We start from the raw sequence: 18473 nt of genomic DNA, 5'->3' as shown, positions 1-18473 counted from the left end.
CCCAAAGGATGACTCATCTAGGGCTGGTTGGTCCCTGTCCCTGGGCCTCAGTCTCTCCATCCATACAATGAGGTGCCTGATGCTCTCGGGGCTCTAATAATCACTGCTCCAGGTCCATTTCTGGCAGAGGAGGGACCTGGAGTCCAGCCACACCTGTGTCTGGGATAGAGGAGCAAAGACCTACCCATCTTTTGGCCCTGAGTCTCATCCACCCAGCATCCCAGAGTGCATTAGGCTGGCTGGCTGGCCCCAGGAGCTCTTGTCCTGTACCCTGCCCCCCCCTCAGGGCCCGCCAGCCTGACCACTCCCCCACGCCCTCAGGCCAGATGCACAGTGGTTCAGCAAGCCACCGTCCCCTCCCCCAGGGTGGCAACAGGAAGAGGGAAGAAAGAGGATCGTCTCCAGCTGGCCCAGGAGACAGATCTCCTTGTGCCCATCAGCCCTCCAAGAACCCCCCTTCTTCCTCCCTTCCTCTCCGAGGCCTGTCCACGGGGACTTGGGGTCAGCCAGAAAAGTCAGGCAACTTCTCAGGGACCGGAGCAAGGGGAGGTGAGGTCTCCCAACCTGGCCGGGATTCAGCCCCTGCGAGCTGCGGCGGGTGCCCAGCCCCACCCCTCGTGCCCTGTCCGTCCCTTCAGATTTTGACCCTGAGCTCCAGTCCGGGCCGAGGACAGGATGCCCCAGAATCGGGAGCCTCCCTTCAGGAGATAGGACCCTGGGCCCACAGCAGCTGCCTCTTTGCTGCAGAGATTTGGCACGCCAGGTGACTGGGGGCAGGGGTCGGGGCACAAAAGATCTGAGCGTCCCTCCGGTGTCGGCAGAGAAGGTCCACGCTAGAGCCCGACGCAGGGGACAACCTTGCAGGGACCACAGGTAAGTGCCTGCACCTCTCCAAGCCTCAGTGTCCTCATCTAGAACATAGGGATCATAACTCACCTCTTCCAGGGTTAACCTGGATATTAAAAGAGGTGATAACTACAGAGGGCTTAGCACAGAACTCGGCACGAAGCAAGTACTCAATAAAAGGTTAATTATTATTTGGGAGGCTGGGAGCGGTGGCCTGGTTATCCAGCATTGATAGTATATGTTTCATTTTAAAAATAAACTCTGAAACTTTATAAGAGGTAGCCATAGGGAGCTAATTATATTTATTCAGATAACTCACCTGTGACTTGATTTAAAAACAAAACAAGTCTTTCCTGTTTTTTACACATGTAGCCATCAAAGGCATGAGCTGCTTCAAGGTCTGTTTTAGGGACAAGGGAGGTTATAAGTAAACTATTAGAAGACTGGAAAGTAAACACACTGTCATATGCCAATTTCTTAATGGCTGCCTAAGAGATCTATGGTGCAGCCCAGGAAGCTCAGACAGAACTGGGTCCAGATCTAAACTCTGTGCTACACTGGCTATGTGACTTTAGGGGAGTGACTTCCTCTCTCTGAACCTCAGTCCCCAGTCTGTAGAACCTCTCAGAGCAGTTGCGAGGATAAAGTAAGAGGATGTCTGTACTGCTTCTGTGTGTGTCTGGCAAGTGGCATACGGCCAGAATTCCCTTCATGCTCCACGGATAGGTAGACATTATAATTATACACACACACACAAATGTAATAACCCCAGCTGTTTGTGTCTTGCTGAATGTACACTCCAAGCATGTTTGGTTAAACTAACAGCATAAAGCAGAAAACAGCAACACTAATAGAAACATCAGTAACAATAAGAAAATGGTTGAAGGATAACAGAGCTGTGTGCAAACCGAGTCAAGGACCTAATTACCCACATGCATAAATGGTTTCACCCAAGGCTGCCTCTGTTAGATCCTACAGTCTGACTGCCGATTCTGATAAGGACCTTATCCATTTACGTTCCACTTTAATACATGCAGAAACACTCAGTTGCTGCAACTAGTATCAAATCTGACTCATTTATTCGATTGAGATAATTGATTTAGGACACATTTTCTGTGCCTACCACCAACACACTAAAAATTCCTACACTCATTGAATTTCATGTTTGGTTTTTTTTTATGCAGAAAAAAAAAAAAAAAAAACCCAGAAGCTTTGGCTGTTATTCTTCACCTGCTTGATTTCATGTTTTTTAAATCGTGGGATTAACACATAGCCCTGTGAGTCAGGTCAGCCTGAGCTCTGCTTCTTACCAGCAGGTGCCTGAACCTCAGTAGCCTCATCTGTAAAATGGGCATGATGACAACCCTGAGGGTTGTTAGAAGATTAAAGGAGATAATGCATGTTAAGTTCTTAGCACAATGAGTAACACATACTAAGAGTTGAAAAGCTCGCAGCTGCTACTGTTTCTCCACATTGCCAGGTTTTTCCTTTCACAGAGACTTTTTAACTCCAAAACTCTACAAATCTTTTGATCACAAATGTGTGAGTTTGGCTGAATGGACCCTCTTCTGTGAGCCTTAGTTTCTTCTTCTGCATGATGCTATCATGCTTATCTTTAAGATTTTAGACACTGGAGAAACTGAGCTCCATGCTATTACCTGTCTCTCTTTGCAATGGCCAGTAGGTTTTAGAACTTGCTCTGGGTCCTGCCTCATGTTCTTCTCTTGGGCACCTGCCTTCAATTCCAACCAGAGGCTTTGCCATCCCTGAGCAGCCTTGTTACTGGAGACATGCCACGTGACTGCTTTGGTCTGAAGTCCCTTTCTCCCTGCCCAGAGATCTCTCACTCAGTCAAGTGAAGTGACTTATCCAGGGTCACACAGAAGGTGTGTGCCAGGCTGCCCATCCCCCAGCCTGAGCTGTCACTGGCACCCCTCCACACCACAACACCTCCCTCATTACAGGGAATTTTGGAAAATACAGGAAAAGCCTCTATTCCAGGCTTCTTATTGTCAAGGTACGAAAGTGGTCAAATCTCCAGAGCCTATGTAGAGACAGAAAGCCCAGAGAGGGGAAGTAACTTGGCCAAGGTCACACAGCAAGCCAGCAGTGAAGCCAGATCTGACTCCCCTTGCTGTCTTTTCCTCCAGACCCAGTGTTCTTTCTCTTGTTATTCTCAAGGTGCTGGGGGACAGAAAGAGGTCACTGCAGATTGAGGCCTGGTCCCATACCAGGAACTTTCACCAGGCTAGTTATTCAATCTTCAGGTTGACCCGGGAGATGGGGGTTAACCCTATTTCACAGCTGAAGAGATTGGATCTCCTGAGGCAAGGGGTGGAGGAGACAGTGAGGGGGTCCCTGAGCAGGTCCCCCTGCCACCAAAACCAGGCTCGCGGCTGGAAGGAGAATCACCCAGAGGACAATGCTTTTCCGTTTTTTGGTTTTATCTCCAACTTGGCTGCGGAAACCCCAGCAGAGTCCAGTTCTTGTGGGCTGGAGCCATTTTCTCCTTTATAAAACTAGGCCATATTGAGAATGTCCTGCCGTTCAGGGCCACGGGCCGCAGTTGCCAGGAGGCAAGGTCCGTGGGAGGAGAGTTGTGAGCAAAGAGGAGGGAAAGTTGAATTTGGCCCTTCTGGGCACAAAAAGTCCCCTTGTTCTGCCTTAGCAGGAGCCGGCAAAATATTTCCCTGCTGTGCACGGACCAAGCAGCTTCAAGGCCAAAAGCTGCTAGGTCTTCTAAATTTCTGAGGACACCCAGCAGCCCAGTATCCCCAGGGAGGCCTGGAGGTGATGCACTCTGAAGGTCTGAGTTCTGAGGCCAAAAAATGCATCCCAGATACTCACAGCTGCCAGCCTGGCACACAGTAGGTGTGCAGTAAATGTGTATCGAGTTTACTTGAATTAAAATGAAATCCTGGCAGCACCATTTACTGGCTGTGTGACCTTCTGTAAGATACTCCACCTCTCTGAGTCTTTGTTTCATTATCTGTAGAATGGGATCAATAACACCAGCCCCTAACTCTTAATGTGGGAGATTTAGGTGCAGTGATGCACAAGAAGTGTTTAGCACAGGGCTGGCCCACAGTAGGTGCTCCAGAAATGTCAGGAAATCACTTCTTTTGCCCTGGACACTGTGTTAAGCTTTTTACATCTGCTGCCTTATGAAAACTTCCATCTACTCTCTGAGGCATGAATTAGTTTTCTCATTTCTCCAGAGAAAGAATTTGAGTCTTGAGAGGCATCTTACCCAAGGTCATGGCCAGCAGACAGCAGAGCTGAGACCTGAGATTTGAAGCCCATTGTCCTAACCACTGGACTTTCCTGGTAGCTCAAATGGTAAAGAATCAGCCTGCAGTGTGCGAGGCCCACGGTTCAATTCCAAGGTTGGAAGATCCCTGCTGCCCCCGGAGAAGTGAATGACTACCCACTCCAGTATTCTTGCCTGGAGAATTCCACGGACAGAGGAGCCTTGAGGGCTATAGTTTATGGGGTTGCAAAGAGTCAGACACGATTTATAGACTAAACACACACACACTATCCTAACCACTAGACTACCTAGCCAACAGCTGGGCTAGGCACTCTGCTGTGTACTTTTTATTCTCCCAGCCTGGGGACAGGATACTCGAGGAGGCTCCCCCGAGAAAGCTGCATCATTTACTGGCTGTGTGGCCTCAGGCAAGTGGCTTTGCCTCTCTGGGCCTCAGTTTTCCCCTGGGTAAGGGTCAACACAAGGCTCAAGTATAAAAAGGGCTGGGCAGTGTCAGGCATCTTCTAAGCCATCAGTGGATGGTGTCGATAACGATGAAGGTGACGGTGAGGGTGGCCCACCTCAACCCTTCCTTCCCGCAGGCTGGCACGATGCGCGTGGTCGTGATCGGAGCGGGCGTCATCGGGCTGTCCACCGCCCTCTGCATCCATGAGTGCTATCGCTCGGTCCTGAAGTCGCTGGATGTGATGGTCTATGCAGACCGCTTCACCCCACTCACCACCACCGACGTGGCTGCCGGCCTCTGGCAGCCCTACCTCTCGGAGCCCAGCAACCCACAGGAGGCGTGAGTGAGGGTCCTAGCGGGTGGTCGGGGCAGAGCCTGCAGAGAGGATGTCCCTTCTCAGGGTTCCTGTCCCCAAGAATGACTCTTCCTTGAGGCTTTGTCCTGACATGCTGTAAAGACAATACTAGCACATATTAAGTCCTTGCTGTGTGCCAGACAGATGCTACACTTAACCCTGGCCGAAAGGCCAAGAGGCCATGTGTGTCAGACAGATGAAGGTTTTGTCTCCATCTCTTCCTTAAACTGGGTGGCAGTCAGTGCCCAGTGCATCCGGCTATCAGGAAGATGTCTAAGTGGGTGGACTGATGTTCAAGTTTAGCAAAGAAGTGGCAGAGGTCATTGTTTCAGTTTAGAAACTGCCGACTGCTTCAACACAGGAACCCTCAAATGAATATTGGCTCGATTAGAAGTTTCATCTTCATGCCCATAAATTATGAAACCAATATTCCTGATCAGTGGGTGGCAATTCAGGGGCCTGACCTCCTTCCATCTCATGGCTCTGTCATCCTGCTCGTGGCTTTCAATGTTGCCAGGAGCCAGTGAATGACTGCGGAAGGAGAGAGCATGAGGGCCACCAGGGAGGAGTCTTTAGAGTCCATTGGCCAGAATGCGGCCACATGGCTGCAGCCACCCCTAACTGCAAGGGAGTCTAGGAAACGTGGTCAAGCTGTGTGCCCAGGAGAAAGATAAAGCGTTTGGAAGCGGTGAGCGATGTCTGGGCGTTTATGGGGGGTGAAGTGGGTGGAGAATTCCCAGAGAGAGAGCCTGAACCACGGGACTCACAGTCCCTAAAGCAGTCAAAGCTTTCATTTAAACTGGCAGCTACATGATCCCAAGCTGGAAGTGGGCTCCAAATATTCGTAGTTGTGATGGAACATTCTTTTTTGCTTTTTTTTGCCACTTAATTTTTTTAATTAAAGGATATTTGCTTTACAGAATTTTGCAGTTTTTCTGTCATATATCAACAAGAATCAGCCATAGGTACACCTGTGTCCCCTGCCTCCTGAACCTCCCTTCCATCTCCGTATCCATCTCCCCCTTCTAGATTGTCACAGGGCCTGTGTTTGAGTTCCCTGAGTCACACAGTAAATTCCCACTGGCTGTCTATTTTACATATGGTACTTAAATTTCCATGTTACTCTCTCCATACATCTCACTGTCTCCCTGCTCACCTTCTGCTGTGTCCTTCGGTCTGTTTTCTATGTCCGTTTCTCCATTTCTGCCCTGAAAATTGGAGCATTTTTTTAAAAAATTTTTAATTGAAGTATAGTTGATTACAATATTGTTTTAATTTCTGCTGTACAGCAAAGTGATTCAGTTATGTATTTATATAATCTATATATATTCTTTTTTGAAAGTATTCCTTTCCATTATGGCTTATCATAGGATACTGAGTATAGTGGGTGTGGTGTTCATGGTAAAGAACCTGCCTGCCAATGCAGATGACATAAGAGATGCGGGTTCGATCCCCAGGTCAGAAAGACCTCCTGGAGGAAAGCATGACAACCCACTCCAGTATTCTTGCCTGGAGAATCCCACGGACAGAGGGGTCTGGCAGGCTATGGTCCATAGCGTTGCAAAAAGTAGGACACAACTGAAGTGACTTAGCACGCGCATATGAGTATATTGTAGTTCCCCATGCCATACAGTAGGACTTTGCTGTTTATCCACTCTACATATAATAGCTTACATTTGCCACCCCCAGCCTCCCACTCCGCCCCTCCCCCAGCCCCTCTCCCTTGACAACCACAAGCCTGTTCTCTGTGGTGGTGGAGAATCCTTTGTCCCTCCTCTTCTCTGTTAATGTCGAAATATGAAAAAGGTTATGGGGGGTGACTAGCACTTGAGTCACTGCAGAGTGAATGGGGTGAATTTCTGGATTTGGACACACCCTACCAGCCTGAGCACGATCCTGTGCAAGCCGACCCTGGGAGCTCTCTTGTCCAGCTCAGGGCATTAGGTGACCAAGACTCTGGGGGATCCTTTCAGGCACTGGAACCAGCAGACCTTCAACTATCTCCTGAGCCTCATCGGTTCTCCCAATGCTGCAAACATGGGCCTGGCCCCGGTCTCAGGCTACAACCTCTTCCGTGAAGCTGTTCCGGTGAGTGAGACGTCTTTGGCCGTGAACCGTACAGAGAGCAGAGCCTTGATCACAGATCAAGGCGTGCCCAGGCAGGGTGAGAGGAGGGGGAGGTCCTTCAAGGCCCTTAGGCAGACTCCTGCCTTCAAAACAGGTTTGCTTTAAGTTCTATCTTTGTGGGACTTCCCTGGTGATCCAGCGGTTAAGACTTCACCTCCCAAAGCAGGAGGTGTGGGTTTGATCCCTGGTTGGGAAGCTAAGATACCACATGCCTCCTAGCCAAAAAACTACAACATAAAAGAGAAGCAATATTGTAACAAATTCAATAAAGACTTGAAAAAACAAACGGTTCACATTAAAAAAAAAAAGTCTTGAAAAAAAGGAGAAAGAAATAACTAAAGTTTAAAAAAGTTCTATTTTTGCTTTAAAAATTATTTTTGTTTTCCATTTTATTATTAAACTGCCTTCTAAGAGTGATTATTAAAAAAAAAGAGAGAGAGTGACTATTAACTCCATTATACAGACAAGAAAACTGAGTCTCAGAGAATTCAAGGTGGTCAGTGGTGAGGCCAAAATCTCTCCCTACTGGGTTGTCCGACCCTTCCCTCTGCAACTTCCCACTCTCATCCCTTGGTGACCTTCACTGTCGCCCCTTTTTTCCTCCCCTATTTATGACCTTACCATATCATTCACCCTCAGCCTTATTCTTACCCTCACGTAGCACCATGGTTAAGAACATGGACTATGAAGCCCCACTGTGTGGGTTCAAATCTCAGTGCCACTGTTTATTAGCTGGGTGACCACAGACAACTTATTTAAACTCTCTGAGCCTCAATGGGCCCATCTGTAAAATGGGACTAAAAATAGCATCTACCTCAATGGGTTGTTGTGAAGATTGAATGGATTGGTATGAGTAAAATGCTTGGCACAGTGCCTTACACATGGTAAACATTACGTAAGTCTTTGTTATTATCACTCTTGTTGATGTTCATCCATCTCTGTGCCGCCTTCTCTTCTTCCTCTAAAGGACCCTTACTGGAAGGATATAGTTCTGGGATTTCGGAAGCTGACTCTCAGAGAGCTGGACATGTTTCCTGATTACAGGTAAGATTATTGTCATGGGTGAAGGAGCTGAGGCCACACAATTCAGATAGACTTATAGGGAATATGGTTTAATTGCTAAGCTGTGTCTGACCCTTGTGACCTCATGGACTGAAGTCCTACAGGCTCCTCTGTCCATGAGATTTTCCAGGCAAGAATACCGGAATGAGTTGCCATTCCCTTCTCCAGGGGATCTTTCCAACCCAGGGATCCAACTCTGGTTTCCTGCATTGGAGGCAGATTCTTTACTGACTGATCTACCAGGGAAGCCCAAATTTCCTGTTCCATCCCAGGCCTAGAGCCCCTGGGACTCTGATCTCTCAGTGTTCTGTCCAACTCCTTCTGGAAACCCACCTCTCCAAACTGTGCCTTAGACTATGGAGGTAGGGAATATGGATACAGATCTCAAGCCCAGAAGTTCCATTTGTTGTTGCTAAGTCTTGTCTGACTCTTTTACGATCCCATGGACTGTAGCCTCCCAGGCTCCACTGTCCATGAGATTTTCCAGTCAAGAATACTGGAGTGGGTTGCCATTTCCCTCTCTAGGGGATCTTCCTGACTCAGGGATTGAACCCACATCTCCTGCATTGGCAGGTGGATTCTTTACCACCCAGCCACCAGGGAAGCCCCTGGAAGTTCCATACCACTATCCTGTTTTGTAGATGAGGAAACTGAGCTTCAGAAAGACCAAGTCACTTCCCCAGGTCACACAGCAAAGTGACCACGATAGGATTCCAACCCTGTCCAAACCCCTCTATTCTTTTCTCTACAGCCTGATGCTTCTATGATCCTCTCCTCACCTTGCTCCATGTCTGAATCTTCTCTACAGATTCACATCCATTTCCACTTGCATGCCCCAATGTCAAGGAGAGCTTTTATAGAAAATATTTCCTTGCTTTGAGCTGAAAATCGCTTTCCCCTTGAATGTCACCTGATTGTCCCCACTCCACCCTTTTATGGGCCCAGAGAATGTGACAGCCACCCCTATTTGATAGCCTTCAAATACAGCTCTGATTCCAATCCTCTCTTCCCACATTTTGCTGCCTGTGACTCTAGCTATGGCTGGTTCAACACAAGCCTGATTCTGGAGGGGACGAAGTATCTGCAGTGGCTGACTGAAAGGTGAGATTTGCAGCTTTATTTTGAAGAAAGCAGCTCCCAGGAACCAGGGTTGTAGTGAATGACAGTTCATGGGGTTTATCTTTGTACTGCGTGCATGCTCAGTCACTCAGTCATGTCTGACTCTTTGCGACCTCGTGGAGTGTATAGCCTGCCAGGCTCCTCTGTCCATGAGATTTCCCAGGCAAGAATACTGGAGCAGATTGCCATTTCCTTCTCCAGGGGATCTTTCCAACCCAGGGATTGAACCCGTATCTCCTGTGTCTCTTGCAGGCAGTTTCTTTACCCCTGCGCCACCTGGTAAGCCCTAAATGTTGATGAAAACCTTTAGGTTTGGTGGGAGCTATCCTTGGTCCTGACCACCTCTGTGCAGTAGGACAGTGCTTTCCACACCTGGTTGAAACCACTTGAGAAGCTTTTTACATGTGATATTTATCGTCAGCCTCCCCAAAATCTGTGATGTTAGTGTAATAGTTTTAAATATATTCTCCTAAGTTTTTCCAGATATATAGACACCATCATCGAGCATAAGTTGGCTTTTATTTTTATACCTCACATTTGTTTTTTGTCTGACTGCTCTGGCCAGTACCTCCAGAACAACACTAATGAATGCAGATGATAGTGGATGTCCCTGTCTTGCTCCTTTTGTTGATAAGAATCCTGTAGTATTCTCAATTAGTAAACATTAGCTTGAGAGGTATATCTGTATCTATATTCACCAACATTCATATTAAGGAAGATTCCATAAATTTCCTGTATGTTATTATCTTATTAATATTTAAAAATCTGGAATGGATGGTGACTTTCCTCAAATGACTTGGGAAGGTTTTAAAAATATAAATTTCGGGGCCCCACTTTATAGCTACTGATCAGATTCTTTGGGGTGGGGCTCAGAAATTTATATTTTAAAAAGTCCTCTGAGTGACTGTAATCATCAGCTAGGTTTGGAAATCATTGTATCAAAACATGGTTACATCTCCTAACCTTAGGACACTCATGGCTCCTGTCCAGCCTTTCCAGGGAAGAGTGTCCCCAGTTTTTCTACTGATATCTTGAGGAAACTATGAGGGTAAAGTAATTATGAGATTGTGCTTCAGCTTGTACAGTGTTTTACTTCCTATTCTCCTAATGTTTCTACTATATTCCTAATAGTGACATACATTTTTTTCCTCTGTGAAATTTAAGGGGAGAGGTGGGTGTCCCCAGCCCACCTCCTTCCTCACGCTCTGCTGCTGACAAAGGAGCATGCGGTATTGATCCAACGCTGCCTGTCCTCCACTCTGCATCTCATCCCCTTTGATAATACAGAGCAGCATCTCGGGTAGTAAGAGTTTCGGTTTCAATTGGGTTTCGGTCCCAATCCCATCACTGACTCATGCTACGACCTTCAACAAGGCCCTTCTCCCATCTCCATCTGCTCAACGAGGGGCGTGGACTGTCTCAGGTTTCCCAAGGGACATTTCAGAGGCTGCTGGTCCACCAAGGTGCTAATGAACCGACTGGACTATATAGTCATATTCTCAAGGAGCATCTTGTAGGACTAACATCCTCAAAAGGTTCTTTGGGAAATATCCGCCCCCTGCCCCTGCTGTCCTCAGAGAACTGAATGCTTGACTTTTGGATGTGTTTGATCATCCCAGGTTAAGTGAGAGAGGAGTGAAATTCTTCCTGCGGAAGGTGGAGTCTTTTGAGGAGGTGAGCTGAAGGGCCGGAAGGGGCTGGGTGTGGGAGAGAGGAAAAGAAGTGAGGCCTTTGCTTCCTGTTACAGGGTTGGGGAAGGCCTTCTCAGGCTCCCAGGGTTCCTGTGAGGCCTGTCCCAGACTTTAGGCCTATTTTTAATCCCAGAAGGACACAGGCATTCTGCCTTGATGTGGGTGGCAGAAGCAAAGGAACAGTAGAACCATGGTGGCCATGGTGGCCATTAGGGGCTAATCTGTGTCTGGGCCTCAGTGGATTTTAGGGCCAGAGAGCTGGCTGCCTCTTCTTGCTGTCAGCCACAGCCCACTCCTCAAGATCTAGATGTTTGGCTGCTTCTTATCAACATCTGGGGTGATGCTGATACAAAACAAAGTGACTTAGGTCCAGAGTGACACCACCATCCGTAATAATGATAGTAGCATGCACCATTAGCAGGCCCTGGCTATGTACCAGGAGCTTTGCTGTATCACTCGGTCCCAGCACCCAGAAAAGTGCTTAGCACATGGGAGACTCTTGGTACTTGCATGCGTGCATACTTAGTCGTGTCCACAACTCTTTGCGATCCCATGGACTGTAGCCCACCAGGCTCCTCTGTCCATGGGATTTTCCAGTCAAGAATACTGGAGTGGGTTGCCCTTTCCTCCTCCAGGGAATCCCCTGGAGGAGGGTGTTGCAACCTGGGTCGAGGGGATCTTTCCAACCCAGGGATTGAACCCACGTCTCCTGCTTTGGCAGGTGGATTCTTTACCATTGAGCAACCAAGGAAGCCCCCTTGGTACCTACTAAAATAAAAGAGCATCTGCTCTAGGTCAAGCCCTGATGGGCACTTGGAATGCATACTTGAATTAGACACAGCTCTCATTCCCAAGGGGCTCAAAGTCCAGTGTGGCAAATACTAGCTTGTGAACAATACCAGTGTGTTTCAGGAGTGACCTATAAGGAGAGTCACTGGGGCTGGGCTGGGAGTTTGGGTACCCATGATGCTACATCTTTGAGTTATGGAGCATCGAATACAAATGCATGGAGCTAGGGCTTCCAACGTGCCTTCTGCAGATGTCTTGGCAGAGAAGGAGGCAAGAGAATGAAATAAAAAGGAGGCAGAAGGAGGGAGAAAACTATCTCTGCATCCTTTCTGACTTCTTCTGGAAGGTTCCAAGAAGGTTTCCCCCTTCTGTAGTACTCCTTTCCAAACACATTACAGCATTTATATCACACTGGAACCAGCAGCCTATGAACAGATAGTACCAGCCCCAATTAATAGCTAAGGAAGCTGAACCTTGTGGAGGGGATGGGGCATTTCTGAGGTCACACAGTAGGTAAATGGCAGGGCAGTATCGGAGGCAGGTCCATGGATTCCTCATTGAGCCCCACTCCCTAGCTGTTCCACAGGGATCAGGGAGCTGCAGGGTGGAAGAAGCCAAGGGATCCTAGGGTCCTCAACCCCTTTCAACCCACCTGCCCTGTTGATTGCTACCAGGTGGTAAGAGAAGGCGCCGATGTGATTATCAACTGCACTGGGGTGTGGGCTGGGGCGCTGCAACCAGATCCCCTGCTGCAGCCAGGCCGAGGGCAGATCATTAAGGTAAGTCTGAAGGTGAGGGATAAGCTGTTGCTGATAGATTGGTTCTGCCTGCTTTTTTTCATTTGTAAAGATAGAGGCTGAATCTGGAACTTCTGAGAGAGGAACCCCCACCCAGTCTTCAGGGAATTTGCATGTTAAAGAAACAAGAACCAAGAACACAACCCTCCCAAACATACTCTTTTTTTTGGCAGAGTTCTTAATAGTAAAGCATGTATATGTGTGTGTTTGTTCGTATATCGGAGCGGCATACACCGGTATCAAAATAAATAGAGTGTATGTTTATGAAATGTCTGCTAAATGCCAAACACAGACCCAAGCACTTCATCGTGTTAATTAATTTGACCCTCACAGGAACCTTTTGAGATGGGTACTATCACATCACCATTACCATCTTACAGATGGGAAAACTGAGGCATGGAGGGATTAAGTAACACGTACAAGTCCATACATATCATAGTAATTAGTGGAACTGGTATTAGAACCCAGGCGCCTGAGTGTGTAAGCATTGTTCCACCCCACCTCTCACTGTGTACATCTGTCTATGTGTGAGGCATGCCTATTTGTGAGTATGTGTGCTTATGCGTGCCCATGTGAGCATACACGAGTGCGTTCATAGGTACGTGCATTCCCAAGGTGAGCGAACATGTGTGTGCATTTACACATGTGTGTTGGTCTTCTCTGTGGATGAGAATGTGTGATGCTTTGGGGACCAGGGGTGACTCTCCATTAGGACAGCTCTTCCTGCAAAAGTAAGCAGTCAAGTGCAGACTTGGGACAGAGGGTCATGGGAGGGCCAAGGGCTGACTGTGCCACTCCTGCCAGGACATGTGGTCATAAAGGGACCAGGGGAAGGGAGCCCACTGATCTGACTCTCCTGATGAGACTTCTCTGTCCTCAATCAACAGGTGGATGCGCCATGGTTGAAACACTTCGTTATCACCCATGACCCTGAGAGAGGCATCTACAAGTCTCCATACATCATCCCAGGGTAAAAAAAAATCTGACATTGTAGGGCGAAGGAGGGAGAGTACCTTCCTGCTCTTTTTATGCCCTTGCTCCTTGCCCCAGGGCTCTTGCTTAATCTTTTCAGGTTTTTTTTCCTCCAATGTTTTTAAGTGAGGCTGAGCAAAAATTCAATCCCTGAGAAGGCAGGACTCAGCCTTACCTGGGCTCTATCTTGAACCTGATTTGGGACGACAGTAGCTATGAGACTGGAGACAAAGGTAGCGGATGCGGATGGCAGTGACACGAGCAGCGTTGTGAATGGCCATAAAGGGAGTGGTGGTGGGGCTGATGATGATAGCATTGTCGATGGAGGAATGGTGGGAGCGGGGATCAGTCCAGTTCAGTTGCTCAGTCGTATCCGACTCTTTGCGACCTCACAGACTGCAGCACGCCAGGCTTCCCTGTCCATCACCAACTCCTGGAGCTTGCTCAAACTCACATCCATTGAGTCGGTGATGCCATCCAACCATCTCGTCCTCTGTCGTCCCCTTTTCCTCCTGCCTTCAATCTTTCCCAGCATCAAGGTCATGTTATAGATGAGGAGACCAGTGTGGATGATGGATGGTAGTGAGTGGGAATTGGGGGTGGTAGTTGGTGCTGATGTAGATGACACTATTCATGTTGACTTTTAATAGTGTTGCAGGGACTTCCCTGGTGGTCCAGTGGCTAAGATTCTGTGCTCCCAATGCAAGGGGGTGGACTTTGATCCCTGGTTGGGGAACAAGATTCCGCATGCCACAACAGTCAAAGATCCCATGTGCTGACTGCCTCAATGGCAATTTTAGTGGTGTGGCAGAGATGACAGTGTTCATGCAATGCTAATGGTGGTGGCAGAGATGGTGAAAGGAGTTGATGGTGATGACATGTTAATGGTAGCAAGGAAGGCAGTAGCGAAGATGATGTTGTTGATGGAGAAGACAGTATTTTCCCCAATATTGCTGAGATGTCATTGACATATAACATTGTGTACGTTTAAGATGTACAACATGATGATGCGATCTATGTATGTACCGTGAAATGATTACCACAATAAAGTTAGTTGACACATTCATCACATCACATAATTATAGTTTTGTGTATGTAAGTAGATACATACATATGTATGTAGGTCTTGGTGAGAACATTTAAGATCTACTCTCTTAGCAACACTCAAGGATATAATACAGTATTGTTGACTATCATTATCATGCTGTGCATTAGAAGGGATGACAATAAAGACAGTGATGCTAATGGTGAGGGTGGAGGTGGTGGCAGTTGACGGTGATGCCAATGGCAATTGTAGTGATGTTGGTGTTATTAGTAGGGATGATAATGTTTGGGTTTTTTTGAGTTTTTTATATTTAATATTTTAGTTTTATTGAGTCTAGTTGATTTACAATATTGTGTTAGTTTCAGGGGTGCAGCAAAGCGATTCAGTTATACTTACACATATATTCATTCTTTTTTAGGCTCTTTCCTCATTTATTTTAACACAGAATATTGAGCAGAGTTGCCTGTGCTACACAATAGGGCCTTCTTGGTTATCTATCTTATAGTGTGTGTATGTGTGTTCATTCCAAGCTCCTGATTTATGCCTTCCCCTCCATTTCCCCTTTGGTAACCATAAGTTTGTTTTCAATATCTGTGGGATTATAATGTTGATCTAGGTAAACACGGGAATAAGGGTGAGCATGGCAATGACTCCTCCCCCCTTATCTCAAAGGCTTCGTTTTCCTTCATCTTTGACCTTGTTCACTTTATCCAGGCTCCAGGCAATAACCCTTGGCGGCATCTTCCAGCTGGGGAACTGGAGTGAGACAAATAGTATCCCAGACCACAACACCATTTGGGAAGGCTGCTGCAGACTGGAGCCCACACTGAAGGTAAGGTGGGGAGAGATTCTTGCTCTAGACCAGGATCTAGCAGCTTGATGATCATAAGGAAACTTGAGGGGGGGAAGATACTGTGACTGGGACAATTGAGCAAAAGAATTCCAAGAAGGGACTGACAATGGAAGTCCTGCTGTGGGCCAATGAAACCCGTCCAGTCATGGCTAAGAGTAGCTCTCTCTTGAGGTGACATCCCACCCCCCAGACTCCGTAGGCTGTCTTCACATGGAGCAGATGTACTTGTTGCAGAAATCTGTTTTCACATTTGTCTGCCGGTGGTGACAGTGGTGACGGCGGTGAGGGTGGGGATGGAGTGGTTGGTGCTGGCGGAGAGGAAAGCACATGGGACTCCCCCGGCAGTCTGGTGCCTGGGACTCCACACTTCCACTGCAGGTGTGTGGGTTCTGTCCCTAGTCAGGGGACTAGGATCCTGCATGAAGTATGGCCTGGCCAAAAGAAAAACAAATCTGAACGTGGTGATAATGATGGGGATGACACCATGCTATGGTGGTGGCTGGTGGTGATGGTGGCTAATAAAAAACCATGACTGGTGGTGGTGGTGAGGTTCCAAAGCTGTCTCGATCACCTACAAATGGCAACAGGGGAAAAAAAAAAATCCAGAGTTGAATTACCAATGCTTTTTTTTCCAGGATGCAAAAATTATCGGTGAATGGTCTGGCTTCCGGCCAGTACGCCCCCAGGTTCGACTAGAAAGAGAACAGCTTCGCTTTGGATCATCAAACACAGAGGTATGTTTTCTTGGCAAGGAAAGCAATACTCTCTCCTGACACCTAAGAATGCACTGGCATTCTGAGGACTAGTCATACTGACTTCAGGCAGGGGCCATAATGGCTAATAGCCCCTCCTCTATAAATGGGGAACTGAGGCCCAGCGATGGTAGAGGACATGCCCAAGGTCATACAGAGGGCAGTGCTCCCACCTGTTAAATTCTGTGTGAAGTGGAAGGAAAAGGGGGCATTTATTGAGCATCTACTTTGTGTCCACGACAAGAACGACCCAATTGAATCTCCCCTACAGCTCTTTGGGACACGGACGGTTGTCCCCATGCTTCAGATGGCAAACTGGGGTTCCCAGACCTGGAATTCACTGGCCTCCGTCAGACCAGTGGTGAGGGCAAGGCTGGGAAGTAGTCTGAATTTGAGTCCAGTGCCATTTCTCAGATGTCCATATTGGGTTGCCCATCATCTCTTTAGGGCCCCCCTCATCTCCTCTCATGGGGTGGGAACTGGGCTTACCAAAAAAGTGAGAATTGTCTGGGGTTGAAGAAATCTGGGTCACCCTTCCTCCTTTATCCCGGCCATATGGTGTGTGTGTGTGTGTAGAACAGTTTTGTGTATATATGTGTGCAGAGAATTGTGTGTCCATCTGTAAGAGAAGTTGTCTGTGCAGGGGTGCGGTAGGGGAGTTGGGGGGAGAGTCACATATAGAATGTAACTCCTTGTTAACAGTTTCAGCTTTGAAAAAAGCCTCTGGGGTCTAACCTCTCCTGAGTTCACCTGTACGGTACCCCTGCTTTTCTTTCCTCCCAAGGTGGGTAGGAGAATCTACTTATTAATACAGGAGGTTCAGCTGTCAGGAGCAGTATGGGAATGAGGAAAGTGATATAGAGAACTTCAAATAATTTGATGTGGGGGTGAAGGAAATCTCTGATCAAGTTCTAGATGATTCAACTTTTTCTGTGCTGAGTGCTCAAAGCAGGTCCACTTCCTAAGTAGAAAAGTCTAGAATGTTGAACTCCAGTTCCCCAAACACCTGCCCCTTACTGCTCTTCCTGGGGTCTGCCATCCCACCACGGTACCAAGAGAAGTTCTGATACCATCAGGCTTGGCCCAGGATTCTTCAGGAAGCTCCTGAATCTTCCAGGGCAGCCCAGAACTTCTCTCTTGCCTCTCCCAGGTCATCCACAACTATGGCCATGGAGGCTTCGGGCTCACCATCCACTGGGGCTGTGCCCAAGAGGTGGCCAAGCTCTTTGGGAAAATTCTGGAAGAAAGGAATTTGCTCAGGATACCACCATCCCACCTCTAAGATGCCAGTGACCACCGCCTCGCCTCAATAGCTCCCTGCTCCTCTCAGTCACTAAAAACTGTGCTCTATCACTTGCCCCAGTCCACCCCACCCCTGACTTCTTTCTGCAAGAAGCACAAGGTGAGAGGAAACCACAAGGTCAATTCCAAGAAGTGAGTATGGCTCTTCCGGTGGCCGAGGTATCTGTCTTGAGTCCACTTATATGGTGTCATTGCTTCCTTTTTCCTCCTAAGGTGGGTAGCAGAATCTATTAACATAGGTGGGTCACCTGTCTGGAGCAGGACAGCAGACATTAAGAAGTACAGCCAGAACTGTTACCCAATGCATTTGCAGAGGAAGGAACGCTCAGAAAATCCAAGTGGTGAGACAGCTCTGAGTGAGGAGGGTTGAGGAAGCTTTGAGTGAGGAAGCTCTGAGTGAGGAGGGTGTGAGGAAGCTCTGAGTGAGGAGGGTATGAGTGAGGAAGCTCTGAGTGAGGAGGGTATGAGGAAGCTCTGAGTGAGATGGGTTGAGAAAGCTTTGAGTGAGGAAGCTCTGAGTGAGGAAGCTCTGAGTGAGGAGGGTATGAAGAAGTTCAGTGTGAGGGAGGGTGTAAGGAAGCTCTGAGTGAGGAGGATGTGAGGAAGCTCTGAGTGAGGAGGGTGTGAGGAAGCTCTGAGTGAGGAAGCTGAGTGAGGAAGCTCTGAGTGAGGAGGGTATGAGTGAGAAAGCTCTGAGTAAGGAGGGTATGAGGAAGCTCTGAATGAGGAGGGTTGAGGAAGCTTTGAGCGAGGAAGCTCTGAGTGAGGAGGGTGTGAGGAAACTCTGAATGAGGAAGCTCTGAGTGAGGAGGGTACGAGGAAGCTCTGAGTGAGGAGGGTATGAGGAAGTTCAGTGTGAGGGAGGGTGTGAGGAAGCTCTGAGTGAGGAGGGTATGAGGAAGTTCAGTGTGAGGGAGGGTATGAAGAAGTGCTCAGTGAGGAGGATGTGAGGAAGCTCTGAGTGAGGAAGCTGAGTGAGGAAGCTCTGAGTGAGGAGGGTATGAGTGAGGAAGCTCTGAGTGAGGAGGGTATGAGTGAGGAAGCTCT

The 18473-nt window shown here is 47.9% G+C and overlaps 1 protein-coding gene across 2 annotated transcripts in view; it reads left to right on the top strand.

Annotated features, from left to right (window-relative positions):
- Positions 1-388: 388 nt before the first annotated feature.
- DAO (D-amino-acid oxidase) overlaps positions 389-18473 on the top strand; it is an 18982-nt gene continuing 897 nt past the window's right edge. Inside the window, exons 1-11 of one of the 2 annotated variants that reach the window (XR_824220.1) lie at positions 389-873; positions 4699-4901; positions 6891-7005; positions 8012-8088; positions 9142-9207; positions 10845-10899; positions 12380-12484; positions 13390-13472; positions 15234-15351; positions 16008-16106; positions 17275-18197. Coding sequence is in view for 1 of the 2 variants with exons in the window: in XM_010828678.1 (XP_010826980.1) it covers positions 4708-4901; positions 6891-7005; positions 8012-8088; positions 9142-9207; positions 10845-10899; positions 12380-12484; positions 13390-13472; positions 15234-15351; positions 16008-16106; positions 17275-17406 (1044 nt within the window). In the remaining variant the exon portion in view is untranslated. Of the gene's footprint in view, positions 874-4698; positions 4902-6890; positions 7006-8011; positions 8089-9141; positions 9208-10844; positions 10900-12379; positions 12485-13389; positions 13473-15233; positions 15352-16007; positions 16107-17274; positions 18388-18473 lie in introns of those variants that run through there. The other variant, XM_010828678.1, reaches the window with a different exon arrangement.

The sequence above is a fragment of the Bison bison genome, unplaced genomic scaffold, assembly GCF_000754665.1.
Source record: "Bison bison bison isolate TAMUID 2011002044 unplaced genomic scaffold, Bison_UMD1.0 scf7180017864495, whole genome shotgun sequence".
In the NCBI taxonomy this organism is placed as follows: Eukaryota; Metazoa; Chordata; class Mammalia; order Artiodactyla; family Bovidae; genus Bison; species Bison bison.
Note: the sequence above shows the minus strand (reverse complement) of the source record. Positions and strands in the feature narration are given on the sequence as shown.